Raw genomic sequence first — 15,550 nt, forward strand, 5'->3', positions numbered from 1 at the left:
GATTGTATGGAGGGGATTTTAACCGTGGCAATGAAATGATATACGATAGAATGAATGTAAAACTAATGTTTTCCCATGTAAACTATCACATCATTCACAATAAAACATTAAAAAAAAAAACATTTTTTTTTTAAATATACAAGGGGTCTGTAAGAACTTTGTGGAAACACTCCTCTACTGTTTAATTCCAGTTTTCCACAAACTTTTTTTTTGACGCCCTCTCATATATATAAAATGGCATTATGACAGTCTTACATCGATGATAGTTGCAATCTGCTTGCAGTCTGTTGCTTTATATCAGAGAACTCGGTGGCTTTGTAGGATAAGCACTGGACTACTAACCATGAGATCAGCAGTTTGCGCCCACCAGCCGCTCTGAGGGAAGGAAATGAGATGAGGCTTTTTGCTCCCGCAGATTTACAGCTTCAGCAATCCTACCCAGGATCCTTGTTAGTTGGAACTGACTTGAGGGCTCTCTGCAACAACCGCAACAACTGATTCGTCAGATTCTTACTCTGCTGTTTTCTTAGGCTATTGGTGCTGTCATTATTGACTAGAAAGGGTTTCAAAAACCAGGGAATAATGAAAATACATAAAATGATATGAGCTTTGTTTGAAATGTCCTGTGAGCCTCCACCGTGCATGTGTAAGAAGCCATGCTTATTAATTTCTTGGACTCTTTTCTAGCGCCATTTGTAATACAGTGCCACCTCAGCCACTAAGTTCCCAAGGTGAAAGTTCAAATTACTGAAAATTTTAGGTTGTTTTGGAATTCTGTTTCCTGTGGAATATGTGTTAATTTTTCAAAGTTGATTATTACCAGTTTCCTACAACTCTACAACTTAAGGTTTCTGCTGGTCCTCTGAGCCTCTGGCAGTGACCTGCCCTTTGTCTCTGTCCCCTCCAGCCCCGCCGCACCCTCCCCCCTCCGTGACTCACACTGTTACTGCTTTAAGCTCTTGTCTGTGCCCACCCTGGATCATTGACTCATTGTCCGTCTCTCTCTTTGATTGGCTATGCTGCACATGTCTCCTGGGTTTTTGAAGCACTTTGTAGGTCTTCTCAGACGACCTGCGCTGGCTTGGCTTTTTCCTTTGTGCGTGTTTGTGGGGCTCTGTCCGTGACCACGGTCCCCACTTACATACTTTTCTGGTCCTCTCGGCTTCTGTATCCATGTCTCTTATGCCAGCAACATGAAGTTTTTGTTTCTGAGGTCTCTGACCCGATTTCAGATGCTAAACGTGTATGTTCCCTGACTGTAAGTAGATCATGATCTTGACAAATCTACTCTCTCCAGGCAAGGAGCGCTTCATTCAGTCAGTTCTCAGTAGGTCTGACTGACATCTCTTAGACCTGAGAGTGTGAATCACCTTGGGCTTTGCTTGTTCTGACCCTTTACTGCTGCTACTCTGACTTCTGCCTTTTCTGGTCGTACTCTCCTAACATGAGTTTTACTGTCAGAAGTGGCTGAAAACTTGGATTGGAATTTTTTCTTGGGGGAGAAAGCTTTGCTGTATCCTTTTCCTTTCTCCCCCTTAGATTTAGCCACTTACTGGTTAGAATTCTAGACAGTAAAGCAAAAGGCCATGTGAGGAGCTTCCGAACATTCCTGGAAAAGGGGATGTTTCTACAGACTTTTTGTAGATGAAGCAACTTGTGTTTAAGCTTTTCCCCATCTTTTGTGTCTTGTTTGTTTAAGTGAACATGCATTTATATGGGGGAGAGGGGCCTTCAAAAAGTTAGTGGAAACATTCCATTTTCCCACAAACCCTATGGAGGCCCCTTGGACTTACTAGTTTGGTTGAAATAGTGCATCCAGTCACTTCCACCACCTATGAGTGGTCCCCTGTAAGTGGCCCGTGGCGTGGTGGGTGAAATGCTGCCAGCTGCCCTGCTGTGTGTGTGACCAACCCGCAGGTTGTGTGTCCCATTGCCCTCACTGCCCTGACGACCTTCCTGGGCTACTTGTGTCTCCGCAGGACGAGTGCTATCAAGTCAGACAAGTGTTTGCCCAGAAGCTCCACAAAGGCCTCTCGCGATTGCGGCTTCCGCTTGAATACATGGCTATCTGCGCGCTCTGTGCCAAAGACCCCGTGAAGGAGCGGCGTGCACATGCCAGGCAGTGTCTGGTGAAGAACATCAATGTCAGGCGCGAGTACCTGAAGCAGCATGCAGCAGTGAGCGGTAAGCACCCGGCACGCTGGGTGGGTGCTCGCCCTGCCAAGTGGCCTAGTAAGGCTTTACCACGAGAGGCTTCCGAAGTCCGAGGGAAAGCTCCAGTATCTCCTGCTCCATTGTTCCTGAGACAAGTCCACTCCTTGTCATTTTGCGTCTGCTTTCCCCTGGAAAAGTTCAGTTTTGGAAATACCAGGGTATGGGGCCTTTAAATATCCCCCTGGATACAACCCTCGTGGGCCTGAGGTAGGGCCGAGGAACAGCACGTGACCCTAAAGGCACTTGAATAGAAGACAAGAGCATTTATGTTTTGAGGAATTTTCCAAGCCCTGTCTTCTAGTTGGAGAACAGCCCAGGTTTCTGCTCTAGGTTGAGAGCCTCACAACCCCATAAGAAAGACGGGGACACACTGTTTCACACACAAGGAACTCCTTGGGTTCAGATTCATTGAACTGTCTGTCCAGACAGCCACACGTGATGGGCATCTGGGGTCCAGGTTGTGGGGTCTGGCTAGTCTGCCGGACCAGGCCACTTGGCATCAACTGAGCGACAGTGGGAACGTCTGTCCGCTTCTCCTTCCTGCCGTTCTCTTGTCTCTCGTCAGTCTCCGAGGCCGTTAGCTCCTCCTCCAGATGTCTTCAACATCTGGTCTCTCCACCCCTGTTGTACTTCCGTTGGATATTTAGAGGCCACCGCCCGGCCTTGGACCCGCCTCAGGGGTCAAGGGCTCAGCTGCTAACCAGATGTTGGTGGTTGGAACCCACCCTTCTCCATGGGAGAAAGCTGTGTTGATCTGTTCTGTAAAGGTTCACAGCCTTGGGCTTCCTGCGAGGAAGGGTGCTGGGACCCTGGGCTGGCTCAGCTGCAGGGGAGCTAGTTTTTATGGATGTGTATAACTTGGTCACTGAACTTCCGGTTTAACATTGGATGTGAGACTTTACTGTGAAAATAGCAACTATGAAAGGAATCATCATTACTATTGGCCCTGGTCTTTAGAACACCCTTTATGAAAGCTCCTTAGGATCACCAGTGACCTCTTGAGGGATGTGCTAGTTTCTTCAACAAATCTGAAGGGGGATAAATTAATTTTACCTAAGAAATTATCTCTTAAGGAGCTCTGGTAGCGTAGTGGTTACGAATCCGGCTGCGAACCGCAAGGTCAGCAGTTCGAAACTACTAGCTGCTCTGCGGGAGAAAGATGAGGCGTTATGCTCCCGTAAAGCTTGATAGCCTTGGAAACCCTGTGCAGGGTCGCTGTGAGTCAGAACCGACTCCGTGGCACATAACCAAAATCACCAGAAATGTATATAAGTCTATTCTTTTATATCTGTCTTCTATTTTTGTACTGTAACAACTGATGATGTTGTTGTTGTTGTTAGGTGCCGTCAAGTTGGTACCGACTCAAAACGACCCTATGCACAACAGAAGGAAACTCTGCCTGGTCCTGGGCCAAAATCACAGTTGTTGCCACACTCGAGCCCGTTGCTACTGCCCCTGTGCCAGTCCATCTCGTTGGGGGTCTTTCTCTTGTTCGCTTCCACTTGACCAAGCATGGTGTCCTTCTCTTAGTACTGGCCCTTCCTGATGATCATGTCGTCAAAGTCTTATTTTAAATCTTTCAGCATAGCCTTATAACCCCAGGAAAAGTGGTTGTTGAGTCTGTCAGTTGTACGTGGAGCCCGTTTCGGTCACTGTTTCTATGTGGAAACGGGAGTGTTGTGTTGAGTGGGCTGTGGTGGGTGGGTGGGGGGTGGATAAACTGCTCAGTCTGTGATGTTGCCTCAGCACCATTTGCTCCCAGTCGTGGTTTAGGAGGCAGGAAATACAGAATCCGAGCACAAGAGAGAGTGCAAACAAATTAATTTGGTTGTGTTTTGTTTTTTTTCTTTTTCAGAAAAATTACTCTCTCTTCTACCAGAGTATGTGGTGCCATATACAATTCACCTTTTGGCTCATGACCCAGATTACGTCAAAGTACAGGATATCGAACAACTGAAAGATGTTAAAGAGTAAGCCACCCTGGCCCGCTTTGTTCTTATTTCTGAAAGTTGTTTCCCGCTTTCCCGCTGATCTCAGCATCTTCACTACAATTGAATGTCTTAATATTAGCTGTTTTCCTTTTCTTTGGAGTGTAAGGGTCTTCATCCTCTATTGGCTCTTTTCTGTGTCTTGCCTCGTACCATTGCTTCACATGATTTCTTAAGTATTTTCCCTGAATTTCACTCAGCACACTCATTTTTTTTCTAAAGAATCCTAGCTGCTCAGAGGCTTAGGTGTTGGGCTCCTAACTGAAAAGTCAGCAGTTGGAACCCACCATGAGCTCGTCAGGAGAGTGATGAGTCAGTCTGCTCCTTTGAACGTGTACAGTTCACCTCTGCCCCAGAGGGTCACTGTGAGTCGGGACTGACTCGAAGGCAGCGGAGCGGGTAGTTCTGGTTCCCTAGCAGTCTGTGGTTTCTTTTGTACTGAAGCAGTTCAGCAGCTTTTCTCATTTTCTCCTAAAGCTCTGTGTACAGCCCTGTGAGGTGAATTCATACACTGGTCTGCACACATAGTAAGACAATTTTCCTTTGAGGTAACTTTCCAAGGAAGAGAGAGCGACCTGTTTGACTCATGGCTGAGGTGGTAACCAGGGAACACCTCCCACTACCCCCCTCCTCGGCGATCCTCTGGAGAAGATGACTCTTGTCTTTCCCTTAGAGTATGGCTGAGAGACAGGAAAGACGACTGTTTAGGTGCAGAGTAGGAGATCCGTGGTTCTTAGAATCGTTGCTTAAAAAAAGTGGGAGAACCGGCCCTCTTGCTGTTACCATGAAGAATAACCTCTGTGAATTTGACTAAAATAATGTGCTTTATAGGAAAATAATTAAGATACCTCAAGAAAAATAAAATCAAATTTCTAATAACTCCCCACACAAAGCAGTGATCTGTTACTCTCCTTTCACCGCTGTTTTCCATTTTAAAAATAAGCAGAGTCTCTCAAAGGAAGTTCTGTCTTACAGCAAAAGCTCTCCTACTTTGTCAGAACACTGGCCTTTGACATAAAACAGTCTTTGGGATTTACTGGACATTTCTGGCTATATTTCCAAAGAGCCAGAGTACAGTGAACCCCCAGAAGAACGTGCCACACACACACACCTTTAATCTGAAACCTTTCCCTTAGAACACGAGCCCCCTGTCCCCTTCTCTTCTTCTCTGCGTCACTTTGCCCCTTTCTCTCTTTCTGAGACTTGTTTGTAATTAACCTTAAAACTGGGATACTAGAGCTCTTTCTTAATTTTTATCTTTAAAAATTTTTTTCTTGTCTGATTTATTGACAAAGATGCTTAGTGATGGAGTAGGATAGCATGTTGCATTGAAGACTTCTTGGTAGTCAGCTGAGGCCACTCTATTCATGAGGAGCCCTGGTGGCACTGTGGATTAAGTGTGGGGCTGCTAGCTACAAGGTTGGCAGTTCAAACCCACCTACTGCTCCGAGGGAGAGAGATGAGGCTGTGTGCTTCCATGAAGAGTGACAGTCTCGGCGCCAAGAAGGAGGCTTTCTTCCCTGGGTCAGAATCAGCTGCCAGGACTCAGGGTTCGGGTCACTTCATTCTCTTTGTCATTACTGTTCCTGGGAAAGCCTGTGAGAGCCACACTCATACGTAGCTGGCTAACCTGTCATCATGTGGAGGCAGCTCTTACCTCCTCCCCCTGATGATTTGTAGCTATTTCTTCTTAATCTACCCCCCAAGTTATAATCTAGGTACATTATATTGATACTTAGAATTATTGTGTCAGTATTTAACAAAAGAGTCTCTTTTTTTCTTCTTTAATATTCTCTTGTTTTTGCTTTAAAGATGTCTTTGGTTTGTTCTGGAAATACTAATGGCTAAAAACGAAAATAACAGTCATGCGTTTATCCGAAAGATGGTTGAAAATATCAAACAAACAAAAGATGCCCAAGGACCAGATGACACAAAGATGAACGAAGTACGCAGTTCTTTGTGATAATCATGGTTCTGTGTTGGTTTAAAGATTCAGGTTTGGGGTTGGAAGCACCGATATCATTTATAGTAAGACATTTACTTACACTGATAATAGTTCGTTAGTTTTCCAGTTACGTTGGATGCGTGTTCTAGAATTACCCCTAACATACAGAGCCCAAGGCGCCAACTACAGGAAAGCTGTGGGTTAGGCATTGGGCTACTGACTGCAAGGTTAGCAGGTCAGACCCACCAGCCACTCCCTCCGTGGGGGCCAGAGGGTTGCTGTGAGTCAGAATTGACTCCGGTGGGGTGCTTGCTTGGGGGTTTGAGGTGGCACGGTAAGTACCGACGATGTTTCTATTACCGCAGAAGCTGTACACAGTCTGTGACATTGCCATGAACATCATTGTGTCCAAGAGCACCACCTACAGCCTGGAGTCCCCCAAAGATCCCGTTCTGCCCGCACGCTTCTTCACCCAGCCCGACAAGGTAGGGGGACTCGGCCCTGCTTGTGTGTGGGGAGAGGGAGACAAAAGTGTCATAGACCGTGTGACCCCGAATGGGAAGGAGATTGTGGATAGCAGTAGTCTGATGTCACAAGCCCCTGTTTGGGGTTTACAACTGACTCTGAAGAGATAAACTGAGGATAGACCATAAGTACGTCCCCAAACCATTCACAAGAAACTCAAGTGTTGTACGCTGTGTAAACAGACATTTTCCCAGATTCCCTCTTAGAGAGTCGTATCACGCCTAAGCATATTTGGTAACCAAGAGTTCTGGAAAACATCACTACCTTCTTACTTTAAAAAAAAAGTAAAATACCAATTACGGTCTTGCAGGACACTGACTGACCCTCTGAAATAACCAGTGGCAAGAGAGAGCAGCCTTGTGGATCCACCCAGTAGCCAGAAGCGTCAGTCTGTGTTTCAGCTTTCCCCTTGGACTGAGCAAGATGCCAGGGGTCTACCCAGTCTGGTCCATGGAGCTCAGTGTCTGTCAGCAGCGACTTCTGAGCGGCGTGTAGGGTTCCAGCAAGGTCGCACTCCAGTGACTTTTGTTAACCTTGGTCAGCGTGCTCATTACAGCACTTAAACCCAGTGACCAAAATTAATGCTTTAACTGTTGATGAAAGAAAATGAAAACTTGCTCTGTATTCTGTTCCATTTGAATTGCTGTGTTGATAAGAGTTTTCCAGTATTAACTAACTCCTCTCTTTGCCCTTGCTTGTAGAACTTCAGTAACACCAAAAATTACCTGCCTCCAGAAATGAAATCGTTCTTCACACCTGGAAAAGTACGTCTTGAGAAGCCTTAATGTTCCTTTGTGTGGTGGTTTGTCTCAGTCAGTGTCCCCGTGGCATGCTAGGCTCTTTCTTTTTTGAACGTGTATGTATCTCTAGGAAGAAAAAAAAAAAATCAGGATTTACCTGTAAAAAAATTTCTTGGTTTACTGTATGCAAGCTGGGGAGCACAGTGACTTTGCAGGGTAAGCACTGGACTGCAAACCACAAGGTCAGCAGTTTGGGCCCACAGGAGAAAGAGGAGGCTTTCTGCTCCAGCAAAGATGTGCAACCTGGAAGCACTATCCAGGGTGGCTGTTGGAACCGGCTCAACGGCACTGAACAACAACAACATACACAATTGACACACAAACTGATGGGCAAAACTTACACTTCAGCTTTGTCATAAAGCCCAGGAGGTCTCACTTCTTAGACTTCTATATTCAAATATCAACATCAAAATCTACAGATAAAAAGGTACCGCTCATGCTGAACAGCAAGAGTTGACTGTACTTTTCTTTCATTCTCACTTTCTACATAAGCATTTCCTCCAGAGAGCTAAAGTCATGATGGGATTGTTTCGCCGTCAACACTGTTTCCACTTGGCTCAAGTGATGATGCTTGACCTGTAGCCCTCAGTTGTCTGTAAGGATAGCCGCAGTTTGCATGATTGCTCTGGCAGTGCCTTGACAGACGTGTGATGATAGGGTTTTATGTCTGTGTCTTAGTTGGCCTTTCTTGTTTCAGCCCAAAACACCCAACGTTCTTGGAGCTGTGAACAAGCCACTTTCATCAGCAGGCAAGCAGTCTCAGACCAAGTCATCACGGATGGAGACTGTGAGCAATGCCAGCAGCAGCTCCAACCCCAGCTCTCCTGGCCGAGTCAAAGGACGGTGCGTACAGACGCCAGAGCCCCAAAGATTGAAACTATGGGGTCCAAGGCGTTCAGTGTCGGTGAATGGGGCTTAGCCCATGGTTTCCCATTCACACTTGACCTTGACAGCCACTCTCAAGCTCAGACTGTATTACTTGCTCATTAGGTCGGTACCCAGCTTTAGGCACTCACAGTGTAGTTTGTGTGGGTCCTCTGTGGGTGTCCATGGTATTTGGTAACAGCTCGTTTCCAACCAAAGTATCCGGCCCTGGGTGGATTGTTGAACGGTGTGGCATGGCATGCGGTGGGACCAGGTGGTCGTGTAAACGGTGAGGTCTGAGCAGATGCAGGTTTAGGGATCCTCCCCGAGTTTGTAAAGTAGCTTTGTGTTTATGTTTACATGTGGTATCTGTGTAGATTATAGGAAGGTTGTCGTTAATACACGACACCGAAACAGTGAGTGTGCTCATCTGGTGTAAGAGGGGGAGCTCGTTTCATCCTCGGGTGCAGGCTCAGTTTTCTTTCTATGTACATCTTTAGACATGTTTTACTTTTTATAAAAAACTAGTTTTAAAAGCATACTTTGAAATCGAATCACACTTCCCTCCCTTTGGTATAAGTGCTCAGCACACCATTTGTGGGCAGCAGAGCATTTGTACAAACGTCCAGATGGGCTCTCCTGATGAACTTGCCTAAGTCATTCTGGAAGCCCACGCTGCCACTGCCACAGTTCGTGACCAATCAGTGAGGCCGGGAGGGACACGTTCCAAAACTTGTTTTCATAGTCCTTGCGTGAGTGGGTTGTTTCCTAATGCAGAGTACATGGAGACCAAGGTGCATTCGGGTCCACTGTCACTGTGCTCTTTGTAGATCCTCCTGGACTGCTTGCTGCCCTAGGGCTGTCAGCTGTGCTTGCCAACAGGACATTGTCTAGTGGGTGGCCTTCCCATGTGCTTTATTGCCTTTAGTCATGGGGTTTCACCTTGAATTCCCAGTTACAACTAAAGATGATCGAATTCACCCGGTCGACTAGACAAAAACCTCAGGAGTGTCTGGCCTCTTCCCCTTATCTGTGTATGTTCAGTTGCTAAGTTTTGACAAATTGTGTGTTTTTGAAACAATGTTTTGTCCTTCTCTTTCCTACTGTCATTCTTTAGTTTTCTCTCTTTAATTAGTGGTTGGTGGTTATGTGCTGTGGAGATGGTTCCGACTCACAGTGACCCTGTACAGGGTTTCGGAGGCTGTAAGTCTTCATGGGAACAGAAACCTCATCTTTTTTCTGCGGAACCACTGATAGTTTCTAACCGCTGACCCCAAGCCTAGCAGCCTGATTTGTCACCACTACGCTGTTTGTTCATTGCTATTCTTCTGTCCTGGTGTGGCGCTGTGGGTTAATGCGCCAGATTGCAAAGCCGTTTGAACAGCAATGTCGTTGGTTGAAGCTCACCAGCTGCTCCTGGGAAACCCTCTGCAGGGTCATTATGGGTTGGAACCGACTCGATGGCACTTCACAAGAAGAACATCCTTCTTACTGCATGTGTTGTTGCTAGACAGTCATCTCAAACTGCTTCTGCGGCCACTTCGCTATTGCACATGGAACTCTGTTGGCCCCTGTTTAGAGATTGGAGCCTTCACCTCAAAGTCTTTGCCACTGCACTGCTGTGTTTGTCTCCTGTTGTTACCCAGAACCTATGGCTGCCAGTCTCAAGTAATTGTTGTTAAATACTGTCGAGTCAGTTCCAACCCATAGCGGCTTCGTGTAGGGTTTCTAAGAAGCAGTTGGTGAGTTTGAACCGCCAACCTTGCACTTAAAGCTGACTTTGCAGTCCAGTGCATTAACCCTCAGCGCCATACCAGGACTGCAATTTTTAAATTAGTTAGAGATTAAGTTATGTGACAGATTATGTTTGGATGTCATGGGCCAAAGTAAGGAGTTTGGATTTCAATTGAAGAGCAACTAGAAGTTACTGTTGTAAAGTCTGATGGTTTGATTTGTGCTCTGAAGAGATTGGCCTGTGGCAGAGCCAGGGTTGAGGTTGTGAAGCCACTAAGAAGCTTGGAGCTCCTCCAGAGGATGGGATGCTCTCCAAGCAGTCAGGCTCTGTGATCCTGTTGGTGGCGTCTCTGTGATGATCCATTATGGAAGTTGGCCTGAGCCCTGAGAAGACAATGCTGCCATTGGCGTTCCAGAGAGATCCGCCGTGACCTAGCTCGGGGTAGGCGAGCTACTAGGATTCCAGTAACTTGTTGGCTAGGCTCTCCTATATATGAGTCTAGGGTTCACAGTGACTTCAAGGTTAAGGAACAAGACTGAGGTTCAACAGTACGTAAATTAAAAACGAATTTTGTGTGCGGTGTTTTCAGTGAAGATTGGCACATCAGTTTAGACTCCCATTCAACAGCCTCCACACAACGCATTCAGAGACATCGGCTGCGTGCTTCACAAAAACGTGAACATTTTCATGATATCCACTCTGGATCCCTGCTCTGTGCCATCTCATCTGAAAGTCCTTGTTGACAATTTGCCCTCATAGAGGTGACTGTTAAAGGGCCCAGCACTTACAGCTGATGCCCCTTTGTGAGCCACTTGGTCACTTAGCTAGAAGGGGACCTCAGGCTTCTGGTACAGGTCAGCCAGGGAAGTAAGGTAGGGTCGGGGCTCTGGGGAAAAACGAGTGGGATCTCATAAAGGAAACGTTCATATACCAGTCCCACGGCTTTTAAAATATCATAAAGTCTCCTGAACTCACATTTTTGAGAAATTGTGCTAATAAGGATAAAGGAAGACACGGATTTTGGGACTCTTGCCTGCGGGTCCATGGGTCGCTCCTGCAACTGCAGAGTTTAGAGGGCGGGGCCAGGGCCGGCCTGTTTGGAAAGCGGTGTCTCCAGTGAGGGGTTGGGGGCAAGAGGCGACCTAGCTTCCCCCCGCCCCAAGTCTCCCTACTCTGACTTGATATCCCAATAAAAATCGGCCAGGTGCAGCTCACCCACGCACGGAGAGTGTGAGGAAGTCGGTGGCGGCTTTTTGATGTCATCCATCATCCCCCATCTGTCGCTGCATCTAAGCCCCTCCCCCCACTCCTAGCTAGCAGCAGGGATCCTTCAGCAGCTGTGCTGGTGGGACAGGGCACAGAAAAAGTTAACCAAAGCCACTTATCTGCTCCAATGTGGTGATTTCTGTCCATGCAGTTATATTACCTCTGCTTTTAGTCCTCTGGATTACACATCCCTCCTGGAGGTGGGAATTTATCCTCCCTACGTCCCATAAGAAGAAGCAGCAATTGTGGCCATATAGCCAAGCTACAACATAATACTCCACCACTTAAGACAAGACCCAACAACATCTGCTACACATTACAGACGAAAAGGGCAGCCCATCTCCTGATCATATTATTATTAATAATAATAAAACAATAACCATGACCAATAAGAAAGAATCAGCTTTATCGAAGCTTGTCCAAAAACAGAAGAGGGGAGCTGACTGATGCAAATGAACTGGAGACAGACAAAGGCTTTATAGAGGAGGAGGAGCGGGTTTTGGATATGATTGAGAGGCAATTCAGAAGAATGATATGGAAACAAATTCAAATAATCCGAAAAGGGGTCGAGGAAAATAAGGAAGAAGTAAAAAAAAATCTCCAGGAACAATCAAATCGAATCGATACAGCATTGGACACAATTCAAAACCTGCAAAAAAAAATCAGAAATAGACAAGAGCCTGAAAGGGGAAAGGAGTAGAAGGGGACCTCAGGAATTCGTGTGAAGAGTGTATCTCAGGGTAGTTTTCTTAGGGCATGGGTGGGGAGCATCATGTGGTCTGGTCCTGCCACGGCCACCGCAGGTGGGATTTGAAATTCAATCAGTCTAGAAGCTTTCGTAGCAACATTAGTTGATACTCATTGATGGTACTAGTATCCAAATGGCCCTTGGCAGATGAAATTTCCCCACCCCTGACTTTAGGGAGTCCTCCAGTCTGAATCAGTGCAGTAGGTCTGGCTACTGCTGCATTTTTTTAGGTGTTGAAGGCTCTGTTCCACATTTCTCTCCCATTCTATCAAGATCAGTGCTGTGGTTCTGATCAGAATGGTCAAGTATTTGTGCTGCAAACTAGTTTCTTCATATCAAAACCAGATAAGGCTGAGCTCACCCAAGACAGAGGACTGAGCTGTTTACTGAAGGGTGGCTGCTGTGTGCTAGGCATTGACCCAACTGCTAAGACAGAGTGGTGAGTAAAACTGACCGAGGACTCGTGCTTAGATGCCTGTCTGTAGGGGAGGGTGGTCTGTGTGCCGCTGAGCGGTACCGCTACAGAAGAAGCAGCAGTGGACAGGGCACACACGGCCAGAGACCGGGCTGTCCGCCTACTGACAAAACCTTTCCATTTGCTTTGGTATGTTCTCTCCTGCCCCCTAAAGACTTTAAATTTCAAGAACACTTAGGAGAAACTTAAACTTGTGCTTTGTGATTTCCTGGTGTGTTCCAGTACAATAGCCGTGCTGCTGCTGCTTGTTGGCGTCGTCCGAACTACGTTAGAGTACAGCTGGGGGCTCTTGGCCAGGACCAAGGTGTCTCCCTGTAATGTTCTAAAGGTGCTCAGTGGGCAGGAATGGACCCCTGAGGTGATTGGGCTGTAGTAACAATGACAAATGTCTGTGTTAAAAGGCTCGACAGTTCTGAGATGGACCACAGCGAGAACGAGGACTACACCATGTCTTCTCCACTGCCGGGCAAGAAAGGCGACAAGAGAGATGACTCTGAGCTTGGAAGGGTGAGCTGTTTGCTTTGTACACTGCTGGCCTTGCTGCTGACGACACATCGTGACTGTGTGGAGAACAGTCCCCTTCACATTACACTCAGATCTGACTTCTGATTGTTCTATGTTTTTACGTGATTTCACCATTATTCCCTACTGTGAACATTGATTGAATCGCTATATTCTTGTCATTCTGACTAGCAATCCTTCAGTTGTAGGTCTGCTTGGAAATCTCTGGTGTTCACTGGTCTGTTTGTGTGAGCACAGTCAGTTTGGATTTCGCCTTAGAAGGGACTAGAAGGCAGGCAGGCCCTTGAAGGTGTCTCCACTTAGCTGCTTCCTGGAACCTCTCCTTACTTGAGTGAGCCTCTGGGTCCAGTAGGAGATGTCTCCTTGTTCAGATTGCAGGCCTTAATAACCATGAGAACTAGTTTGATAGTTCTATTGGTCATTTGAAGGCAAAGTCGGTCAGATTTTAGTACAGACGGAGAACACAGTTCTGTCTGCATTCCAATACAACCAAGAAGCCTGAATAACGGCTCCTTTGAATGTTTTAGTTAAGGTCTAATCAATCCTTAAATAACCCAAGAGAATTTCTCTGTGAAATGTGGATGTTTAACTGGTAAGTTTTCTCAGAATAAGACCAAATGGAATCAGTTTTGCTGCTATCTTATCACTGTTACAATGAATAATGTTGGTCCTCAGTGGTTACCAAACAAGCAAGAGACAATGTGTCTATTGAGAGGGGTGGAGGATTACTGATCAAATGCTGGCTTCCACTGGGCTGGCATCAGCCCTGCCAGGAGCTTCACTGGTTTTCCAGTCTGGCCAGTGGTCCGCCTTACTCTAAACCCCTACAACCCACCCTGCTGATTCTGATTGTTATGCACAGTGTCACCCAGGCAGAGCCCAGACATAATAGCTTGGCCAGAAAGGAAGCCTGTTATCAGAGGTTCCCGGTGACTACCTCATGGTTCCTCTCCCATACCCAGCCCCACGGACGCCCTCCAAAGTAGGGAGGTGTGATTTGTGTGGATTCTTTTTCTGGGTTTATAGCCTGTGAATCCTGGATTGCGCTCCCCCTTTTGGAGCGGTGCACAGCAAGTCTGTGTACAGGCAGCCTCCCGGCTCCGGCGGAGTTGTCTGCAGAATTTGCAGTGCAGGCTTTTCACAGTTGGCTGCAGCACATAGACTGCAGAGCTGGGTCCTAACTACTAGAAGTGCCTTTGGCTCTCAGATCGTTTCCTTGGAACCCCCCTTGTGGGGGTTAGTGGGGGTTACCGCAGATTAGAGGAGAGTGTCTGAAATGTCACCGCATGGGAGTTAGTGTGCACATACGGCTGTGTCCCGTTCCTTAGATTTCCAGCTGCGAGGGGCTGCAGAAGGCAGGTCTTCCCTGCCTACTGGCCCACTCTCAGTGCTGTGGTTGGCCCCTTATTCTAGCAGTGCTCCGCAGACTGAAACAGCGATTAGAGTGTGGTGAGTGCTTTAGGAAACGAATGTGCTCACGACATCTGTCTCCAGAAAGCTGCCTTTCCCAGCAGCACACAAGAATCCAGCCCCTTCTCCACACTTTGTACATCACAAAGAACTGGAGGGTTTTAACATTAGAAGTGATGGTTTCAATTTAATTTTTCTTCTTCTCTCCCTGTCTCTGAGTAGCAGTAATTGATACTCAATTTATATGCAAGTACTCCAAATAAATGCTAGCAAATTAAAGCCGATGATTTATAGCTCCTTTTTTATCTCTCCTGGTATGTGTGGATTGTTTAATGCCAAGACATTTATTAAGTAAAGCCAATTAATATGCTAAAATCAGAGAATGATCTCAGATCATGCCAAGGAGATATAACTAAAATAAAAAATTCTGTTCCTGACAGATGTTCGTAAACTAAGACCAGAAAGATCATTCTATAACATGCCACATGCTTTCTCTATTTTATACCAATAATCATTGTCATTTTATCCTAAAGACAGATGCTTATAGCGTCTTAGTAAGAATCCAGGTACAAAGTAAGCTTATCTGCCATCACTGGTGTTTAAAATGGTTCTAGGATGTTTGACTAATTCAGAAAGACATGAGTTACAAGTGAGAGATACGTAACAAGGAAAAAAGAAAAGACAAATTATTCTAATGTTCTGAGAGCAAAACAAGAGACGCTATTGGGAAAAGTTAAGAATTCAGCTTGGTAGCCTAAAATTATAAGGAGGTGGAGAGGTAGTTGCACACACATACATAAATCTAAGTTTGCTGTAGTGATTGTTTGCTTTGTATCAGCTATATGCTTGGGGCAAATGGGATTTTCTTACATGGAGCAACCATTACAGCAACAGAATGAATGATACAGTTATGTGTGCTTTGTTGACACTTTGTCATGTGCTGCACTGTGCCGTAAACCTGTTGTTGGTAAGTGCCGTGGAGTCGGTTCCTACCCATAGTGACCCTGTATAAGGTTTCCAAGGAGCAGCTGGTGAGCTTGAACCGCCGTCCAGCGCAT

At 46.3% G+C, this 15,550-nt stretch overlaps 1 protein-coding gene across 2 annotated transcripts in view; it reads left to right on the forward strand.

Moving 5' to 3' along the window:
- The window catches only part of PDS5B (PDS5, regulator of cohesion maintenance, homolog B (S. cerevisiae)), a 114,118-nt gene that overhangs the window by 92,593 nt on the left and 5,975 nt on the right, over positions 1 to 15,550 (forward strand). The window contains exons 24-30 of one of the 2 annotated variants that reach the window (XM_006874362.1): positions 1,980 to 2,184; positions 4,070 to 4,184; positions 6,015 to 6,147; positions 6,513 to 6,632; positions 7,374 to 7,436; positions 8,170 to 8,315; positions 12,962 to 13,067. In XM_006874362.1, the coding sequence (XP_006874424.1) occupies positions 1,980 to 2,184; positions 4,070 to 4,184; positions 6,015 to 6,147; positions 6,513 to 6,632; positions 7,374 to 7,436; positions 8,170 to 8,315; positions 12,962 to 13,067 (888 nt within the window). Of the gene's footprint in view, positions 1 to 1,979; positions 2,185 to 4,069; positions 4,185 to 6,014; positions 6,148 to 6,512; positions 6,633 to 7,373; positions 7,437 to 8,169; positions 8,320 to 12,961; positions 13,068 to 15,550 lie in introns of both variants that reach the window. The other variant, XM_006874363.1, reaches the window with a different exon arrangement.

Source organism: Chrysochloris asiatica, unplaced genomic scaffold (assembly GCF_000296735.1).
Source record: "Chrysochloris asiatica unplaced genomic scaffold, ChrAsi1.0 scaffold00272, whole genome shotgun sequence".
In the NCBI taxonomy this organism is placed as follows: Eukaryota; Metazoa; Chordata; class Mammalia; order Afrosoricida; family Chrysochloridae; genus Chrysochloris; species Chrysochloris asiatica.